Source organism: Sturnira hondurensis, unplaced genomic scaffold (assembly GCF_014824575.4).
Source record: "Sturnira hondurensis isolate 20B ecotype Veracruz unplaced genomic scaffold, ASM1482457v3 Scaffold0008992, whole genome shotgun sequence".
Classification (NCBI taxonomy): domain Eukaryota; kingdom Metazoa; phylum Chordata; class Mammalia; order Chiroptera; family Phyllostomidae; genus Sturnira; species Sturnira hondurensis.
In genome coordinates this window covers 446,664-467,315 of record NW_028081623.1, presented here as the reverse complement: position 1 = coordinate 467,315, position 20,652 = coordinate 446,664, and the positions used below count along the sequence as shown (strand labels likewise).

At 36.1% G+C, this 20,652-nt stretch overlaps 1 protein-coding gene across 1 annotated transcript in view; it reads right to left on the bottom strand.

The window, feature by feature from the left end:
* The window catches only part of WASL (WASP like actin nucleation promoting factor), a 65,433-nt gene that overhangs the window by 6,616 nt on the left and 38,165 nt on the right, over positions 1 to 20,652 (bottom strand). The window contains exons 6-10 of the mRNA XM_037056489.1: positions 15,083 to 15,251; positions 13,876 to 13,918; positions 12,704 to 12,857; positions 6,618 to 7,141; positions 752 to 860 (exon numbers count right to left, since the gene is read on the bottom strand). Coding sequence (XP_036912384.1) covers positions 752 to 860; positions 6,618 to 7,141; positions 12,704 to 12,857; positions 13,876 to 13,918; positions 15,083 to 15,251 — 999 coding nt within the window. The remainder of the gene's footprint in view (positions 1 to 751; positions 861 to 6,617; positions 7,142 to 12,703; positions 12,858 to 13,875; positions 13,919 to 15,082; positions 15,252 to 20,652) is intronic.

The following is a 20,652-nucleotide window of genomic DNA, read 5'->3' as shown; positions in this document are numbered from 1 at the left end:
TTTACATGTGGTGTGCATATGCTTAATAATAACCTCAGAATAGGTAGTTAATTCACATAAACCTTTTTAGGAAAGGCCAAAAATAGAGGGGAAAAACCCTAAAACTCTTTAGAAAACTGTAGACACAGTGTAAATTATCTATTTTACTTTTTAAAAAGATTTCATTTATTTTTACAGGGTAAGGGAGGGGAAAAGAGAGGGAAAGAATCATCAATGTATGGTTGCCTCTTGTGTGCCCCCACCAGGGACCAGACCCACAACCCAGGCATGTGCGCTGACTAGGAACTGAACCAGTGACCACTTGCTTCACAGGCCAGTGCTCAACCCACAGAGCTACACCAGCCAGGGAAATTTTCTAATTTCTTAGCCTAACCTCTCACAGATCAGGGAACTCTCCTAAATTTTTTATTTCACAGGTATGATAGGAATGAGATCCAGAAATCTGAAGCCTTTTTAGAGGTTGTCTGCCAGGCATTCTGTCAGTATTGCTCAGTATGGGAAACAAAACTGCCATTTTTCCAAAGTTGTTCTTCCAATTATAGTTATGACTGTGGTGTCCTGACATCCATTAAGCTTTAGATAGACGAGTCACAGTGGTTGACAACTTTTAAAAATATGTCCTGGAATCAATATCAATTAAGTTATTCAACAGAAGGGACAAGCCAGCAAAGACTGAGTCATAAAAGAGAAAAGAAATATAGAATTCAAGCATTTAAATGTGTTAAATATACATGCACACATGCAAATATACCTGAAGAATGAATGGCTTTGCTCCTTTTCTGCATCACTTCCATTAAGGCACCCACAATTCCTGAAGTGGGTGCAGGCGTCGGTGGTGTAGACTCCTGGCCATCAGATACCTTTGAAAAGAAAGTTAGCAAAATTCAGTAATAAATCCTTGGCAAAAATTATGTCTCCTGAAATTCTTGCTTTCTTAGAATCAGTTCTTATTTAAAAGAAAAACAAAACAAATAAAAATACCAAGTAAGCTCGGGATAGGATTAACTAAATTAAGAATAAGATATTGCCTTAAAATAATTAGTCAAGATATATTTCTGCTCCCTCTTAACATGAGGGGGGATCAACCTAACATGAAAATTTATTTTAAAAATTGTGTATTTATTCTTACATGTTTAAACTTCAGTCACCTTCCAAGTACTCTCTATTCGATGCAATACAGTATTGAGATTTTTCCCCACTGCTCAAAACAATTTTTGAACACATCGGTTTTGATGCCTTTTAGTGTCTCTGCTGTTATTTGTTTCACTGCTTCCATGCTGGCAAAATGTTACCCTTTGAGGACTTTTTCTTTTAAAACCAGGGGAAACAAAAAAGTCACTCAGGGTAAGATTAAGTGAGTAGGGAGGATGGGGCACCTAGGTCATGACAGTTTTGGTCAAAAACTGCTGAACACTCAGTGTAGTGTGAGCAGGTGAGCTAGTAAATCACCCATCATGAAATGGACAAATGTTTAAAGAGTCTTCAAAAAAAAATTCACTGAAGCTAAACAGCCTCTTACAAGAACACCATCTGTGACACTGATACAGATAGGTTCCCAGAACACTCACATAGTGGAGGAAGCCTGTACTACAAGGGGCCTGCCCTCCAGAAAAACAATCCCATTTTGGGGGGTTTACCCTTGTATATAATGAGCACCAATATCTTTCCAAATTTAGAGAAAGAACTCTTTCTTGAAAAACACTTGCCCTTGCAGCTGGGTTACTTCTGTTTATTCCAATACACAAAGCTGGAGCTGATGAAACTAAAATGGGGCATCATTTTATAAACTGAGGTAATACTTAAAACACATTTAAGATACCTAACAGCAACTGAAGAGACTTATATCCTCCGACATAAACTCAGTTTACTAATAATTTAAAACGAATCTCTTTCTCATAGAATTAACTTCTGGGTACCCAATCTGCGGCCAGTGGGATGAGGCCCAGGATAGCTATAAATGTAGCCTAACACAAAATTGTAAATTTACTTAAAACCTTGTTTTGCGTATCAGTTTTCATTAGTTTCTGTGTTTAGTATGTGGCTGAAGACAACTCTTCTTCTTCCGGCATGACCTAGAGATGCCAACAGGTTAGACACCCCGGCAGGATAAGTTGGGTAGCTTCCAAAATGCTGCCTATCTCACAAGGCAGCTAACTACTCCAAACTAAAGTAGCACCTCTCAGCTACAAAGTACACTGGGGGGAAAATCGACATCACAGATGCTCTTTAAAAATAAAAAGCCCTGGCCGGGTAGCTCAGTTGGTTGGTGCATCACCCCTGTAGACCGAAAGGTTGCGTGTTTGATCCCCATTTGGGGCCCGTACAGGAGCCAACAGATTAATGCTTCTCTCTCACATTGACGTTTCTCTGTTTCTCCCCCCCAAATCAATAAACATATCCTTGGGTATTTAAAAAAGAAAAGAAAATTACTTTATTAGGACAAACTTTGCAGTTCAGTCTTTACAACTCTTAATACTCACTTTTTCTGGAATTCAAGATCTTTTACTTCAAAAAATATTCAAATTAGTTCTTCATAAGACACAGACTCATTCATTAGTACATACATAGGTTTTTAGAGACTTCATATTAACTATTACTGGTATAGAAGCACCACAAATGAAAAACATAGCAGAAACTGTTTCAGAACTTTGAACGACAGTATGAGGCACTAAAAGAAGTGTACCAGCCACAAAGAGACTGACTGCAGTGTGACTCTGAGCCATCTGACAACACAAAGCCAAAGCACTGCGGGAGCACAACAGCACTCTCATAATCACGGTTCCTAAAGCACTTTCTTGGACACAGTGCTTTCTGAGGCATTATAAATACGGAATTCAAAATGTATGTAGGTAAGTGTTTATATACTTCCTGCTTGCTTTTAAAAAAAATCTGTGGTTTTATGTTAGTCACATTCACAGACTAAACTGATGATTTATAAAGAATGTTTAAAGAAACACAGAGAAACTGCAACCACAGTTTTGGTTTTTTTTTATTAAGTAAAATTATGGATTCAGATTACATGTATAACATGCCAATAATTCACTGATTGTACTTTACGAAAATATTTCAAATACAATAAAAAAGTGGTCATTTAGGATAAAAATGGCCTACTATGCTACATTTAGAATGAAAAACATTTTTCTCTCTAAAAAGAAATTTAGGGAACAACTGATAGATTTTTGTTTGAGGGAGGGTGGGGGTGTTGGGATGGGAAAAGGAGATGATAAGAATAATTAATATACTCACAAACTGTTTAAATTAGGAAAAGTGGACATAATCGTATTCATTAAAAATAAACACCTTATTTTCACTAACTGAGAGAAATAAAGCAAAAGCTGATTGTAAAGAGAGAAACTAGAAAAGAAAAACAAAAGGGTAGGTTAGGAGTGGAAGATGGGAATGGAAGTGACACAAAAACTAGCATAGATTACAAGGCAAAGGCTGAAGGGATGACACTGTTAAAACCTGCTATTCGAACTTCAGGCCAAGATGGAGGCGTAGGTGGAAACACTGTACCTCCTCACACAACCAAATTTAAGGACAACAAAGATTCAGGGGGAAAAAAAGACAGAATCAGAACAGAAAGAAAACTGAACTGTACCGAAGTCCAACAACGACGAACCATTCGTCCAGATCGGTTAAGAGGGGAGGAAATGAGCAAACTCAGTGAGGCGCACAAGGCGGTTGGCTGACCACGGTCACACATTCGAGTGCAGATAAACCAGACAAAAAATGGGCAGTGAGACAGACCACGCAATTTAGGGCCCCAGCGATGCGAAATAAAGCCTAAAGGCACCAACTGAAAAAACGTTCGGGGGTTGAGGTGCCAAGAGAGGCTCCCAGCCTCACAGGAGAGTTCATTGGAGTGACCCATAGGGTCCTAGAACATACACAAGCACACACATCCGGAACCAGCACCAAAAGGGCCCAGTTTGCTTGTGGGAAGTGGCAGAGGGGACAAAAATCCGAGACAGCGGAACAAGTGCCACTGCTCCCTCTCTGACCCCGCCCCCACATGCAGTGTCACAACCCAGCGACTGGATTGACTGGCCCTGGTGAACACCTAGGGCTCCGCCTCTCAAAAATAACAGGTGCCAACAGACCAAAACATTATGGCTCAAACAGAAGAACAGATCAAAGCCCCTGAGCCAATATTGCTAAGTGACAAAGAGATAGCCAACCTATCAGACGCACAGTTCAAAACACTGGTGATCTGGATGTTCACAGAACTGGTTGATTTTGGTTGCAAATTAGATGAAAAAATGAAGGCTACACTAAGTGAAATGAAGAAAAACACACAGGGAACCAACAGTAATGGGAAGAAAACTGGGACTCAAATCAATGGTGTGGACCAGAAGGAAGAAAGAAATAACCAAACAGAAAAGAATGAAGAAATAAGAATTCAAAAAAATGAGGAGAGGCTTAGGAATCTCCAGAACATCTTGAAACATTCTAACATCTGAATTATAGGGGTACCAGAAGGGGAAGAGGAACAAGGGGAAAAGTTATTTGAACAAATAATGAAGAAGAACTTCCCCAGTCTGGCAAAGGAAATAGACTTCTAGGAAGTCCAGGAAGCTCAGAGAGTCCCAAAAAAGGTGGACTCAAGGAGAAACACACCAAGGCACATCATAATTACATTACCCAAGACTAAAATGAAGAGAATTCTAGAAGCAGCAAGAGATAAGGAGAAAGTCACCTACAAAGGAGTTCCCATCAGACTGTCAGCGGATTTCTCAAAAGAGACCTTACAGGCAAGAAGGGGCTGTAAAGAAGTATTCCAAGTCATGAAAGGCAAGGACCTACATCCGAGATTGCTCTATCCAGCAAAGCTTTCATTTAGAATGGAAGGACAGATAAAGTGCTTCTCAGATAAGGTCAAATTCAAGGAGTTCATCATCACCAAGCCCTTATTATATGAAATGTTAAAGGGACTTATCTAAGAACAAGATAAAAAATATGAACAGTGAAAGGACAGCCAGCTCACAATTAACAACCACACCTAAAACAAAAGCAAACTAAGAGGACAGCTAGATAGGGAGCAGAGCCACAGAAATGGAGATCACATGGAGGGTTAGCAACAGGGGAGTGGGAGGAGGAGAAAGGGGGAGAAGGTACAGAGAATAAGTAGCATAGATGATGGGGAGAAAATAGGGGAGGGCAAGAGTAGTGTGGGAAATGTAGAAACTAAAGAACTTATGACACATGGACGTGAACTATAGGAGAGGGTTGTGGGGAGAGGGGGAGTGCAGGGTAGAGGGGAATGAAGGGGGGGGAAATGGGGCAATGGCATAATCAATAAAATATATTTTAAAAATACAGTAAAACCTGCTATTCATCTAAGCTGTGGTCATTTTGATACTAATTCTACCCACGAAAAACTGTCAAAGTTCTTCAACTGCTCCCGAGGAACCTTTAGTCTGAACTAAATGGGAAGAGGGAGCAGAGGTGATTGCTCACAGGCTGATTTAAGCACCAGCCCAAATTTACGTGTCATCAAAAGACCCAGATATAGCCCTGACTGGTATATCTCAGTGGATTGGGCATAAGCTGCAAATCAAAGGGTCACCAGTTTGATTCCCAGTCGGAGCTCATGCCTGGGTTGCAGGTCAGGGCCCCAGTATCTGAGAGGCGTTTGAGAGGCAATCACACACTGATATTTCTCTCCCTCTCCCCTTCTCTTCCCCTTTGTCTGAAAGTGAATAAAATCTTCCAAAATAAAATAAAAAGGCCCAGATACATTTAAAAAAATCAAGATTTTTAAATCTGTGCTATGCTAATGTTTAAGTGTTTTCACTGAATTCAAATCTCAGTGTCCACACAGTCAATCACAACCACTCGCTCGTGCACTGTTTGTGGCTGCCTGAATGTGCCTGGCTCCTGCTTTTGTGGCACAGCAGCACACTGAGCAGCTGGGACGGAGTCCACATCACCTTCACGCTTCAAATGTTTACTATCCTGTCGTTTAAAGACTTTGCCAAATCTATGTTCTAGAAAATGATCACCTCATTCAATACAGAGAATTCAACTTTATTTGCCATCACTGTCAGAAATTCTTTCAGAATTCTTTCAGTTTTCTATGGAGTCTGATTCCCTACTCATCTAAATTTACAAAAACAGAAACTCTAGAGTATGGTTTTGTCTGCATGAAGTTACCAACTGAGTTTACTTAGGTAATCAAAACTGGTTTAAAGTAGGGCTATCTTTACTTCTCTATAGTATAATAAAGATTTTTCTCTTGTATTTAAAAGTAAAGTCTAGAAAAATGAATTGTAAACATACGGCAAAATTCCATTTATATGAGGTTCTAGAATAGGAAAAACTAATCTATGGTGATGGAAACCAGATCAGTGATTCTTTTGGGGAGGAAGACTAACTGGGAAGAGGCGTAAGGGAACTAACTTTCTGCAGTGATATTTCAATACAGAAGTATGGGTTACAGTAGTATAGGGATACATTTGTATACTTTATAGTATATAAAAGTATCAGAAATTCATAGGTTTAAAAAATGAGCACCAAGAGAAAAAGTAAAAAAAATAAAGACTTTTCAAAGATGTCTTATGAATTACTTTATAATTCCCTAACAACAGACAGTATAAAATGAACAGATTACTCACAGATTTCAGCTGAATACCCTGTCGAATCTGGTCTAAAAGTGCATCCCTCCCAGAGCAGGAAACTGGTCGGCTGTTCTGTTCCACTTTTTTTAGCTGAGCACCCTCTCTAATTTGATCTAAAAGAGCTGCTTTGTTTCCTGCAGGAGTCGGAACTTGATGGTCACCGTCAGAAGGGAGGCCTGGGGGAGGTGGTGGCCCAGGTGGCGGTGGAGGCGGGGGCGGCGGGGGTGGTGTGGCTGACCCTGTCATTGGCAGAAGTGGAGGTGGTGGTGGAGGAGGCCCTGAAGGTGCTGAAGAGGGAAGGGCTGGAGGTGGAGGAGGGTACATCCTATTTGGCGGCGGTGGCGGGACTCCTGCCCCTGGCCTGGACGGAGGTGGCGGTGGAGGTGCAGCTGTGGGAGCTCTCGAAGGTGGTGGAGGAGGAGCGCCTCTTCCTCTGGCAGGAGGGGGAGGAGGTCCTGAGCTATGTGGAGGGGGAGGAGGAGGAGGAGGCCCCCCCCTTGATGGTGGTGGAGGTGGTGGTGCTGGAATACAAACAAAAAACGAAAGCATGTTTTTTTCCCCATAAACATCATACTGAAAAATTAAATCACTCCAACGCATGTTTTAAAAAAAGAAAGGCCTCATCTCTATTTTATTTTATAAAGATACCTGACCACAGATGGTATCTTATAATTTTATTTAGGTATACTTAGCTTAATGATTACCTTCCTGTTTCTTAAAAAAGTATTAGTAAAGCAGTAAAATTTAGTTTTTAGGAATCAGCACCACTTCAGAAAGTAAAGCAATAAATACCTTTTTATATAATAACAAAATTAAACAACAAAATTAAATATTTTTGTCCATAAGCATTGTTTTACATTTTAATAAAAATGAATGGATACCTTCTTTTTAAGAAGTCATATATATCGTTGTTTTATAAAAATAATTCACATTCAGATTTAAATAGTTAATGTAGTATAACTTAGAATTTATTCAAAGTAATCTGAGCTAAACACAAATACTTTTTCTTTTAAAATATAAGCCTTGTCACCTAACTTACATCTATACTGTACATCTATATTATATATATAACATAACTATATTACATAAATACAAAAAATATAATGCAACTTACTATAATAATATATAACATCCTATAATTCTAAAAAATGGTCAGCAATTCTAATGATAGCATTAGGGAGGCTGATCGCTCAACTGAAATGTTCAACTATTTATTCAGGAGATAAGAACTATTAACAAATTAACTTGAAAATTACTAATGCTACAAAATTAAAGTTATTAATAAAATATTAAAATTATTCTAGCATTAATATTTCATTTATTTATAGACAGAAGGGAAGGGATGGAGAAAGAGAGGGAGAGAAGCATCAATATGTGGTTGCCTCTTGCAATCCCTTCTGGGTACCTGGCCCACGACCCAGGAATGTGCTCTGACTGGGAATTGAACTGGCGACCCTCTGGTTCACAGGCTGACACTCAATCCAATGAGCGACACCAGCCAGTGCAATATATATTTTTTCATTTCCTCCCTTATTCCCCTCTGCCCTGCACACCCCCTCCCACCTTTAGCTCATGTCCATGGGTTGTACATATAAGTTCTTCAGCTTCTACATTTCCTATACTATTCTTAACCTCCCCCCTGTCTATTTTCTATCCACCATTTATGCTATTTATTCTCTGTACCTTTTCCCCCTCTCTACTCCTCTCACTCCCTTGCCGGTAACCCTCCATGTGATCTCCATTTCTGTGGTTCTGTTCCTGACCTAGTTGTTTGCTTAGGTTTTTTTTTTTTTTAGGTTCAGTTGTTATTAGGTTTTGTTGTCATTTTACTGTTATTTTTGACCTTCTTTTTCTCAGATAAGTCCCTTTAACATTTCATATAATAAAGGGTGGGTGATGACGAACTCCTTTAACTTGACCTTACCTGGGAAGCATTTTATCTGCCCTTCTATTATAAATGATAGCTTTGCTGGATAAAGTAATCTCGGATGTAGGTCCTTGCCTTTCATGACTTTGAATACCTCTTTATAGCCCCTTCTTGCCTGTAAGGTTTCTTTTGAGAAATCAGCTGACAGTCTAATGGGAACTCCTTTGTAGGTAACTCTCTTTCTCTTGCTGCTTTTAAGATTCTCTCCTTATTTTTAATCTTGGGTAACTTAATGATGATGTGTCTTAGTATGTTCCTCTTTGGGTCCAACTTCTTTGGGACTCTCTGAGCTTCCTGGACTTGTGAAAGTCTATTTCCTTAGCCAGACTGGAGTTTATATTTAATATTTTTATTCTTATTATAGCTGAGTGAAAGTATAAGATATAACAATTTAAAGTACAAATTTATATTTCTAGAGGCATGATTTTACCAACAGTAACAATATATACATATTTATATAATGATGAACTTCATTATTTCTCTAGTCATTTAAAAAACTGGATAGAAAAATTACCTATTTTTAGGATTAGAGAAATAGTAGAATCCATAAAATCTATTTGTGCATATTTATACAAACTATAACATATTATTGATGGATAGTTCTACAATCTATACAAATATCTTCCTCAATTACAAATAATAATAATGTAACCAAAGAGGGGGAAAAAACCCAACTTTCTTCAAAGGAAATAAAAATGGCATGTTCCAGTTTCATTCAGGACAGTCATAGAAACATGCTATTAAAAATATGCTATCAAATATAAACATTAGATGAAGTATGCAGAAAAGCCAAATGCATAAAAAGTATTGTTGCCCAGCACACAAACTTTTGTAATTAAAAATAATACATATAGCTGAAACAAGAGACCACCACTGAGGGACACTTTTATGATTTACACTCAAGGCTCAAGGCAGACTGGAGGTCTACATGTTACAGCTAAGGTATGTCCAATTTTCCTACCAGATACAAAGCGAAGAGAACTGTTCTAGCATATTTTGTAAAAAGGGCAAAACCAAGAGGAGACACATTATATATGTATTATACACACTCCCTGAATAAGACAGTTCAGCAAATTCTTCAAGCAGATACAAAGACTTCATTTTAGTCAGTTTAAGATTTAAATTTCAAATACTAACGATGTGTGTCTCGACTGGCTCTTATTTCTTTAGTAGAGAGAAAAAGAGTTCCTTTAAACTTGCGGTAAGTACATTTATTGGAATAATTTGGGATCCAGCTTAATGTCCATTCAAAATAACTGCTCAGAGAAAAAAGAGCCTAAATTTATAGCAAATAAAAACTGCATCCAGTTTTGGGTATAGCACAAGGTCAGCATTTCTATTTCTTGAAAAGTGACTGGAAATGCCTCTATATTTTTGTGAGGAAAGGTAGAAATGTGAAATACCTAAGTTCACATTTAATTCTAGGCTCAATGTTGGTTAGGTTTACACGCCCCAAACACCTGCTAAGCAGATACCACACAACACTATGAAAGAGTCTGATGGCCTAGAGATTTTCAAAACTCTAAGTGTCACCACAAATGGGAGAATCAGAATGACAATAATATTTCTTAGATCAAATAAAAACTTTTTAGTATCAAAGCTCGGTTAACACAAAAATACTGAAATTTACAGAAAAAGCCTTGTTTTGATGGTACACTATTAAGACAGGCCAATATAGTTAAATAAGTTTCAGACCAATATTAAGAGGAATTAGTACATAACCCTCTAGATATTTAACATTAATAGGTATTATAAGCCCAAATTATAAAATAATACTTAAAAGCTATTATTATACAATTCAGGAAACATTAAAGAACTGCTCTCATGCACTCTCACTAAGATAAAGCACAGAAAAATGTTATTCAACACAAGTTAAAATTTATGGGAATACTGATAACTCTGAGTAGACATTTAAATGATTAAGTGTTCACGTTTAGTCCTCTGTCCCTGCCCCAAATGTAAAAATTTAAGTTTATTTTACATAGGGTATTAAATAATGCCATGTGTGAAAAGCAATCACTAAAAGTATAATGAATAATAAAAGCAACACTGGTGCTGTAGGGTAACCAGAGTTTTAAAAAATCCACAGAATTTCAATAAAATTATTTAAATTATAGACAAAACATGAGCGCTGACTCTTACAGAAACAAATTTTCTTTTTACTTTAAGCATCTATAGGCCCAAAACACTGATTTGAGTAAAGGACAGAAAACCTCACTGGATGTTAGATTTGGTGGCAGGACAAAGGAACTGCAGCTTCTCTGAAAATAAACACGTCACACCATGCATAATGTAGTGCACTGCTCAAATGGCGCGGCCCATACATACCACTCCACTGTGGGGGACCTACAGGGCAGATGATTATGAGTTAACAGACTTCAGACAACTGCACAGGTACACACAAAGAATACATACTTAAAATCACAAGTCTAGTACTTTTTATAAATCTGATTACATAATTTTACAAAATTAAGTTTTAAGAGATTTGATTCAATAGATTTTTACAGACAACTTCATTAACTTCTAATTTCTTCATACTTCTAAAAACATTCTATGCTCTGCCTAGACAATATTTTCTCAATTAAAAGAAAGTACCTTTGTTACTTCTCCTTAAAAAAAAATGATCTTCTATAAAAATCATTGTTTGGTGTCTAAAAGTTTCCACACTACGAGTTAGGCTCTTGAGTATAATCATTGACTTTTTTCCCAATGCTACTTCTTAATGCCTATGTCTTTTTGTTGTTGCTGTTGTTTTAGGTGATTTCATTGAGGAAAGGCCTTGCTTATTTTGATGCTTTAAAAACAGCAACAATGACAAACAGTTATAATAAAGTTTAAAAAAACAAACCCCATCAGGTTACTATAGTCAACTCTTAGTTACAAGTATTCAGGTGAAGGGAGAGTGGTATGAATGGCCTAACAAATGTCACCAATAACTTATACTTATAAATGCAGTGAATTCAGAGAGACCCTGAGCACCATTTGGTGGTATAAAGTGATGGTGAGTGGTAACAGTGGAGAAAAAGAGAGTCAAGAAATACACACAAGTGTCCTCAAGACCTTCAATCATCTAGTTGTGACTTCCTTTGGGAGCATTTATAACAATGGTACAGTGCTCAAGATGTTTTTACTAATAGTCCACAGAATTTGAAAATGCTATTTTTCCACAAAATAAGATAAATTAGCACCATACGGGTTTCAGTGGAACTAGCACTGTGTTTCCACAATAGTAATTATGACTGAATACCTGTTTAAATATCTGTTTCTACACTAGATCGTAAGATTTCTGAGGCCTGAAACTATACATTCTGATATCCTAGGTAGTGACTAGTGGTGGCAGAGTAATATTTACTGAACATATGCAAGGATGAACAAACAAATCAAAGAGTAAAGGAGCACCAGCAGTGAAAAAGATTCAGGTAAGTCAAACACGTAAGTTAAAATGAGAGGTAACTTCTTCAGAAGAATGAATTGATTAACTAGAGCTTTTGCATTGCTAAACTGTTCTTACGAGTATGCAACAACAAAGAAATACGCCAGATAAATAAGGTGGCAAAGAAATGACTGTCATATTATAAAACTTAAGACTTATTGTATTCATATTTTATTGATAATTATTAGGATAATCTAAAATACAAAGTGCTTTGATCTTCAAAGGTTGCAAATATTTTGTGCTCTCAGGTACCAAAGGACAAATTTTCTATTTTATCTAAGAAAAAACTGTTCATATTGCAAAATAAATAGAAATATTCTTGTTATTTATATTATGAAAATGCTTACACTTTACTAAGTAGGCAGTGATTATATTTAAATTACTACTTCTGCATTGTAATAAAAACAGCTTTAAATTTCATTAAGTAAAATATCAGGCAATTATACTTTATTCTGAAATAAAACAGCCAGAAAATTCTATATGGATTTTCATAAATTTAATGTAAGGCATTTTAATAAATAGCAAAACTTTGTCAAGTTCTTTATTTATACCAAAATAATGTAAAACATAGTACACTGGGCCAAATGAGTTATGCATAAATTCAAACATGTGTTAAAGGAAGGTTCATAATAATAATAGTGTGTATAGTTGTCTTCCATAAAATTGACCTCAAGATTCATAAGAAAAAATAGATTAGAATTCCTAAACAGAAGAAAAAGTTACCTTGCCTTCGTAGTTCATTTTTAACAGCTTCAACACCTCCTGTTTTTTCAATAAAATCATATATCACTTTTGATGTTTCTCTGTCTTTAAGTTGTGCCTCTGAGATTCCACACATATCAAAAAGATTCTTCAATTCTGGATCCAAATTATTCAGCTAAAACAGATAAAATAATCTCTAACTATAAAATCCCAATTTTTAAAAACAAGCATAATAAAATTTAATTCTTATTTGTGCTCTTTATGAAATTATTTTGTTTATAAACTTGTAATATGGCTATATTATTTATATACTAACTCAATTTTCTTATTTAAAAAAGGTAAGAATTGGTTTTGTATTTTATCTCTTTTTTATTCCTTGCCTTCAAAATTAGGGCATCTCATTTAGATTTTTTTAACCCATTCATGATTCAGACATAATTAATGCTCACCTATTACACCTTATCCTAAATAAGATTTAGTTGTAAACTACAAATAAACACCAAAAACTCCCAGAAATCAATCTGAAAATTTGAGGGCAAGACCTGTAACCCTAAGCACCCTGCACAATGCCCAACACAAAGAGGAACTCAGTGCTTGTGGAGTTAATTCTGTAGTTACAACAAAACCAACAAAAGAATTTTTAACCTGAATCACAAATATTTCTTTTCAAAGTAATTTTCCCAAATCCCGACTATCTGTCAAATGTGAAATACATATTAGGTAACCAAAATAGAGATAAAATGTTAAACACTTTTTTTTGCCTTAAGTTTCATCTATTTTGCTCACAGTACAATAAATTAATGAATGATGAAATTGCCAAAAAGAATAGTAGAATGAAAAGATCTAGATAATTCAACAACTGGATATTCAGAATTTGATTATAGTACTTTTCAATAATTTGGCATGTATTTATTTCCCTGAAATAATGATTGAGCAGAAATAATCTCTTTGCTTTAAAAACACAAGGACATAAGGCCAAGGCATACAAAATCTCTCTCTTTAAAGATTTCACCATGAATGACAGAATAACACCGTGGTATCAAACCTCAGTGGTATATGTACATAAACACAAACACATTCAAATAAACACTAAAATTCACAAAAAAATAAACTAAAAAGAAGAATCTAAAGATAGGCCATAGCATACCCACGTATTTAGAATAATAATACTTATGGCTTGAAAAGATACTTACATCAAAGCCAGTATTTGGATCCCAACCAACATGCCCAATGTGCCTAAAGTAGAAGATGGGGAAAAAATGCACAGTGGGTATGAAAAACATGACATATATGAAATCCAATCCGCCCGGTGAATTGTTGGCCTTAACAGACAGTTCTCAGACACATAACCATATTCAGGGAAAAACTGCACAAGTAGTCAGGAGACCAGGATTCTAGACCAGACTCTGCTACTGTGTCTTAATTAACATTTTTTGTACAATCCTTCTGAGCATTCATTTCCTAACTGTCAAACTAGCATAAGGATATAAACGTTATACATAGAAAAGGAATTTTCTAATGAGCTAATAAAATAATGCCTGCTATAGATTGTTTGTGTCTCTTAAATAATCATATGTTAAAACCTAATCCTCAATGTATTTAAAGGTGAGAATTTTAGGAAGTGATTATGAGGATGGATCCCTCATGAATGGGATTAATGCCTTAAAAAGAGAGGCCCCAGAGAGCTTCCTCACCCTGTCTTAACACGTGAAGACAGAGTAAGAAAACACCAAACTACAAGCCAGGAAGTCGGGCTTCACAAGACACCAAATGTTGCTGGTGCCTTGATCTTGAACTTCTCAGCCTCCCAAACTGTAGGAAATAAATTTCTGTTGTTTATAAGCCACCCGGGCTATGGTATTCTATTACAGCAGCCCAAACAGACTAGGACAATGCCTCTAGGCAACTGCCAAATATCATTTTCTACAGAGAAAAGAGAAATCATTTTTATGTCCAACAATGAAAGAAACCACTTTATCTAATTTTTCTTTTCTAATGAGTGAAAAAGTAAAATAAACTAAGATTCACAGAAAGTCTACTGAGCAATAGCTTTAAAAAAACAAAACTCCTATGTTACAGGAAACAGAGCATCCGAAGAAGCTATGCAACGATGCAGGGACATGAACGAGAGTATGAGACTGCCTCAGGGGGTAGGGGGTGCTGGGTGGAGGGGAGCAAAGTGGGGAAAATTGGGACAACTATAATAGCCTAATCAATAAAACATAATTTTAAAAAATAAGATAAAATAAAACTCCAATAAAAGCTAACTAAAATATACATCAGTGATAAATGTAAGGGTACTAGCAAAATGAAAATAAAATTTTCCAGCAAGTTAAAAATCAAAAGCCATAATAAATAAATAAAACATAAAGATTAAAAACAACAAAAGAACTGTCTTACTGGAAGTTGCTTGGTGTTCCAATATCTGCCTTGGTTAATCTCTTCTTTTTAGCTTTTGCTTTTTTCTTTTCTTTGGTATGGGAGATATTGTTGACCTGTGGACTGTAAAATCTATTGGTTGTGATTTCTGGATTTTTTATGTCAACTGTTGCCATGGGTAGATTAGGACCTGTAAATAAAGTCAAAATAATACATAAAGGATATAATTTAAGATAACAAGTATTACAATCATAACTTATAACTCAAATGTCTTTTTTTAAGTAAGAGCACTTCATTATTATATATTACATTTTAAACTTGCCAGATAATTTTTAACAAACAATAAAAAAGAACTGCCTACATTTAAAAAAACCTACAAATTCTTAAACACATTATTAGCATAGATACATTATTTTAAAACATACCTGTATTTTTATAACATTAAATTTAACTGTAATAGCCTTAATTCCAACAGATTAGTCATTGATAAATTGGTATATACTACATAACAAAGTTAGTAAAATCAAAAGAGCCATCTACTTTTAAATCTAAGAAAGATATCTAGTCTTACCTCTTTGTTTTACTTCAGTAGTTCATGAGAACAAAAGTACTTATGCAATTCTTGCTATTTTTTCCAAAACTGCCAAATTTAAGTCCAGTAATATTTTCCCATCAGTACATATACACACACTTTGACTATGAGAAGTACAGAGCTCAAAAACTTAAAATAAAAAAAGTTTTCAAAGCTCTCATTTTCAGCGGCATCAACAGTAAAAATAGCTCAGGCACCTTCAGATACTATTAATAGCATCTTTATGAGTTACATTAAGTGTAGCATGAAACCTGTTTTATGAATCACAAAAACATTCTTGGTCTTAAAAGCATGAGTCTGAACAGAATGTATTCCACTTAAAAATTCATTATAAAGTTACCTAAAGAGGAACACATGTTCCTTAGCAGCCCCATTTTAATATATGATTTTCTAAAATACCTCCGAAGAGACCAAAGCCCTGTGAGGTGATTAACGACAGTTTTCAAAATGTTGTATCAAATACAATCACCACTGTGCAGAAAACAGCAACACAGCAGGTGTGACACTGCTACCCCCCATAAGGCCTGCTTGCAAGGTTGGCCTTTAGCTGCTTTCTGTGAACTTGGATTTCAAGAGGGTTCTCATTATTCCCTGATAAGATAGGCTCACTGTTTCTCAACTGTTTGCAGTAACAATGTGATTTATGCTAAACAGTTGCTTTCCTTCTCAGAGATTAGAATCTTGGTAAGTACTATACGTAATTAGCAACTTATGTGTCTAACCACCTGAGCTTTAAACAATAAACTGAGGGTCTAACAACCTTCTTTAGACAACATTTCACTTGAGTTTTCACAATTCATTACTGGAAGTCAAGCTTACCCTTGTGACTTCGGTGAGAGAACTCCTGTGTGAATCCCCCCCGGGGTTAACCTGTGTGCCTTTCCCATTGTTGGTTTTATTATATATCCTTTCACTGTAGTAAATATTTGCCATGAGTCCAGCCATTGTTAATATAAGGAGAATGGTTCTGCGACATTAATAAAACCTGGCAGCCCAGGAGAGTGGACTGGAATGCGCATGGGTGAACAGTGACAACCTTACTGTGCTAGTCATTGTTCACAGACACCACTGAGTGAGCATGTTTACGGTGTGGCTGTTGCATTCAAAATTACAGGGTGTGCAGAGCAATAACTCTGCATCAAATTTTGCTTTAAGTGTGAATATTACTCTGCGGAAACTATTCAGATGATTCAGAAGACCACAGCTATGGGGTCCTGATGGCTGGCAGCTTCACCACGACAACATGCCACTCATGCATCATGTCTTATGCAGAATTTTTTTCATGAAACATCACACTACCCAGGTGATTAGCCTCCCTAAAGCCCAGATTTGGTGCCCTGTGACTTCTGGATTTTCGTTAAACTAAAACCACCTCTGACACGGAAAAGATTTCAGACCTTCAAAGAGATTCGGGATAATACAATAGGGCAGCCGATGGCAATTTCAAGAACTGTGTGAGGTCCCAAGGTGCCTACTTTGAAGAGGACTGAAGCATCACTGCCCTATGTAGTATTTGTTGTATCTTGTATCTTCTTCAAGAAATGTCTCTACTTTTCATATTAAATGGTTCGACACTTCCTGGAGAGACCTTATGTGCTAGGTCCTGTTGAATCCTTCTAGCAAATCACCAAATGTGGTGGTTATCTTGGGGACCTGAACACAATCACAGAACAGCAAACAGAAACCCCAAGAATCGATAGGCTGATGTATATTAAGTGATAATTAAATGCCAATTTGGTTGTAATTCTTCAATTGTGCCAGAAACCTCAAAGATATCTAAAATTACCTGAAAGAAAAATATTTTCAGGTAAAAAAAATTTACCTGAAAGAAAATATATTTAAAAATATATACAATTTACTTGGGTAAATTATATATATAACCCTTATTCTCTCTACTATTAAAGATGAAATAAAGATATAATAAAATTATGAAAGCCATCTGACACTTTATCAAACAAGTAAAAAAATCTGGTAAAATATGTAATATGTTTAATATCACCAAAATCCAGCTATTTTCCTTTACTATTCAAAGTACACTTAAATACAAGTATAATAGGCAAATATCTAAAAGTTCTACTTATAATTTTATACAAAATTCCATAGGAAGTTGCTCAGGATGGCAATAAATGAATTCTGCTTAGAAAAAATGGCAGCTAGTGCAAAATAAGGGTAAAGTCATTAAATGGTAATTCAGTATGTTAAGGAATAATCTGAAAATAACTGGATCAAGAATTAAAGGTTGTCTGTTCAAGTCCTCTGCCTATTTAACTGGATTTTGTTGTTGTTGAGTTGTATGAGTTTTTAATATATTATGGATTTAACCCTTTATCCAGAGGTACTGTTTTCAAACATCCTCTTCCACTCAATTGGCCATCTTTTTTTGTTTTGTTGATGGTTTCTTTTGTTGTGCAGAAGCTTTTTAGTTTGATATAGTTCATTTATCTTTGCCTTTACTTCCCTTGCCTTTGAGGTACAGCTTTTCTAAAACATACAAAAGACCCAACACATAGATAAAAAGATGCTCAACTTCATTATCTATTAGGGAAATGCAAATCAAAACTGCAATGAGATACTACCTCACAACTGTCAGAATAGCTACTATCAGCCCTGGCTGGTGTGGCTCAGTGGATTGAGTGCTGGCCTGTAAATCAAAGGGTCGCTTGTTCAATTTCAGTCTAGGGCACATGTCTGGGTCGTGGGCCAGGTCACCAAAGGGGTGTGCAAGAGACAGCCACACACTGGTGTTTCTCTTCCTCTCTCCCTCCTTCCTTAAATTAATAAAATCAGCCCCCACCCCAAAAAAGAAAAGGAAAGCTGAGGATAGAAGGCACAGCATGTCTGGAAAGATTCTGATTACTGATTGCTGCACAACAAACTACCCCAACAAATGGCTACTATCAATAGACCAGTAATGTGTAATACATGCATATCCTTCCGAATTGCTTATTTGTTCCATAAGCAAGTGTTGGAGAGGTTATAGAGGAAAAGGAACTCTCTTTCACTGCTGTTGGGGGTACAAAATGGTACAACCTCTATTGAAAACAGTTTGGAAATTTCCCCTAAAGTTTCAAGAATGGAGTTACCGTATGACCCAGCAAGCCCTCTTCTGGGTAACTAACTGAACATCCAAATACATTTGTTAACAAAGATATATGCACCCCTATGTTCACTACAGGATTATTCACAGTGGCCAAGACATGGAAACAACCAGTGTCTTTCAATAGATGATTGGATAAAGATGTGGTGCATATATTCAATGGAATCCTACTCTCAGCATTAAGAAAAAATGAAATGCTGCCATTTGTGACAATACGGATGGATCCTGAGAACATTATGCTAAGCAAAATAGATCAGACAGAAAAAGTCAAGAACCGTATGATTTTACTCACATGTAGAATTAAAACTGAAAGTAACAAATGAACAAACAAGTAAAACAAAAACTTGCAGAGACAGCATCATGATGGCTACCAGAGGGAAGGAGTGTGGGGTAGAGGTAAAAAAGAGTAAAAGGGGTCAAATACATGGTGATGAAGAGATAGGACTTTGAGTGGTAAACACACGATGTAATATACAAATGATGTATGATAGAATTTACACTTGAAATCTATATAACTTTTTAAAGATTTTATTTATTTCTAGAGAGAGGGAAAGGAGGGAGGAGGGGGGGGAGAAACATCAATGTGCGAGAGACATTATCAATCGGCTGCCTCTCACATGACTCTAACTGGGGACCTGGCCCCCAACCCAGGCATGTGCCCTGACTTGGAATCGAACCAGTGACCCTTCGGTTTGCAGGCCGCACTCAATCTACTGAGCCACATCAGCCAGAGTGAAACCTTTACAATTTTATTAAGCAATGCCACTCCAATACATTTAATTTAAAAAAAGCGAAAAACAAAACAAAACAGATGGCTTATTAAAGAGTACATAAAGACTTGAATTTTCAAAGCTGTTCAGATATCAGATTTCTGTGTTTGTTGTAATTTCACAAAATAAGGGGACTTACTGAGAATAACCAGATTCATGTGTTAGATGGCTGAACTGGGGTCATTCTCAACCTTCAAAGACTTATCTATTGAGTGACGTGATTTTACTTCTCATTCTCCCATTTCTGCTTTCCTTCTTCTATTTTATCTTTATCAATCAGTACAAGCAACACTGTCCACAGTAAGATGGTGCAAATCATTATTTACTTTCTTAACTTGATACTCAGTAGTATAAATAGAATAGGATTTAAGCATTGACTGAAGAAAAATTCAGGACCACCAAGAGTTAGGCACTCTCTTTATTACCACTCCATTCTTGAACTACATGTTCATACAGCAATTGCAAGGCGCAGCAACAGTAGGTTTACAGTTGTCAGTATGCAAAACAGTTTAGTTTTGCATTAAACTGTACTAATTTTATCCAAACTGTATACCTACTTTTTTCCCATCCCGTATAAAAAAGCCATCAGATTCACCATTAAAACAAAACAAAATAACAACAATACAGTTGACCCTTGAACAACACAAGGGTTAAGTGCTCCAACTCTGCGCAGTCAAAAATTTGTGCGTAAATTTTGCCCCCTCCCCACCTAATAGCCTATTGTTAACTTGCAGTCTTACCATGAACAAAAAGTCAATTAACATGTGTTTTGTATGTTATGTGTATTATATACTATATTCTCACAATAATGTAAACTAGAAAAAATGGTATTTAGAAAATAAAAAGAAAAAATACATTTACTGTAGTGCATATTATTTACTGAAAAAAAAATCCACAAATGGACCTGAGTAATTCAAATGGTGTTGTTCAAGAGCTGATTGTAATTAGTTTTTACAAAAAAGCAAATAAAATACTTTTATGCTGATTTATATTATATAAAGTAATCATATTATGGATGTTCTAAATGGTAAGAGCTGGGTAAAGTTAACTTTAACAGCTTAAGCTGTCCAAGCTACTGAATTCTTTTCTGGGAAATAATAAAGAAAAGGTTTTTGTAAGTCCAATTCATAAT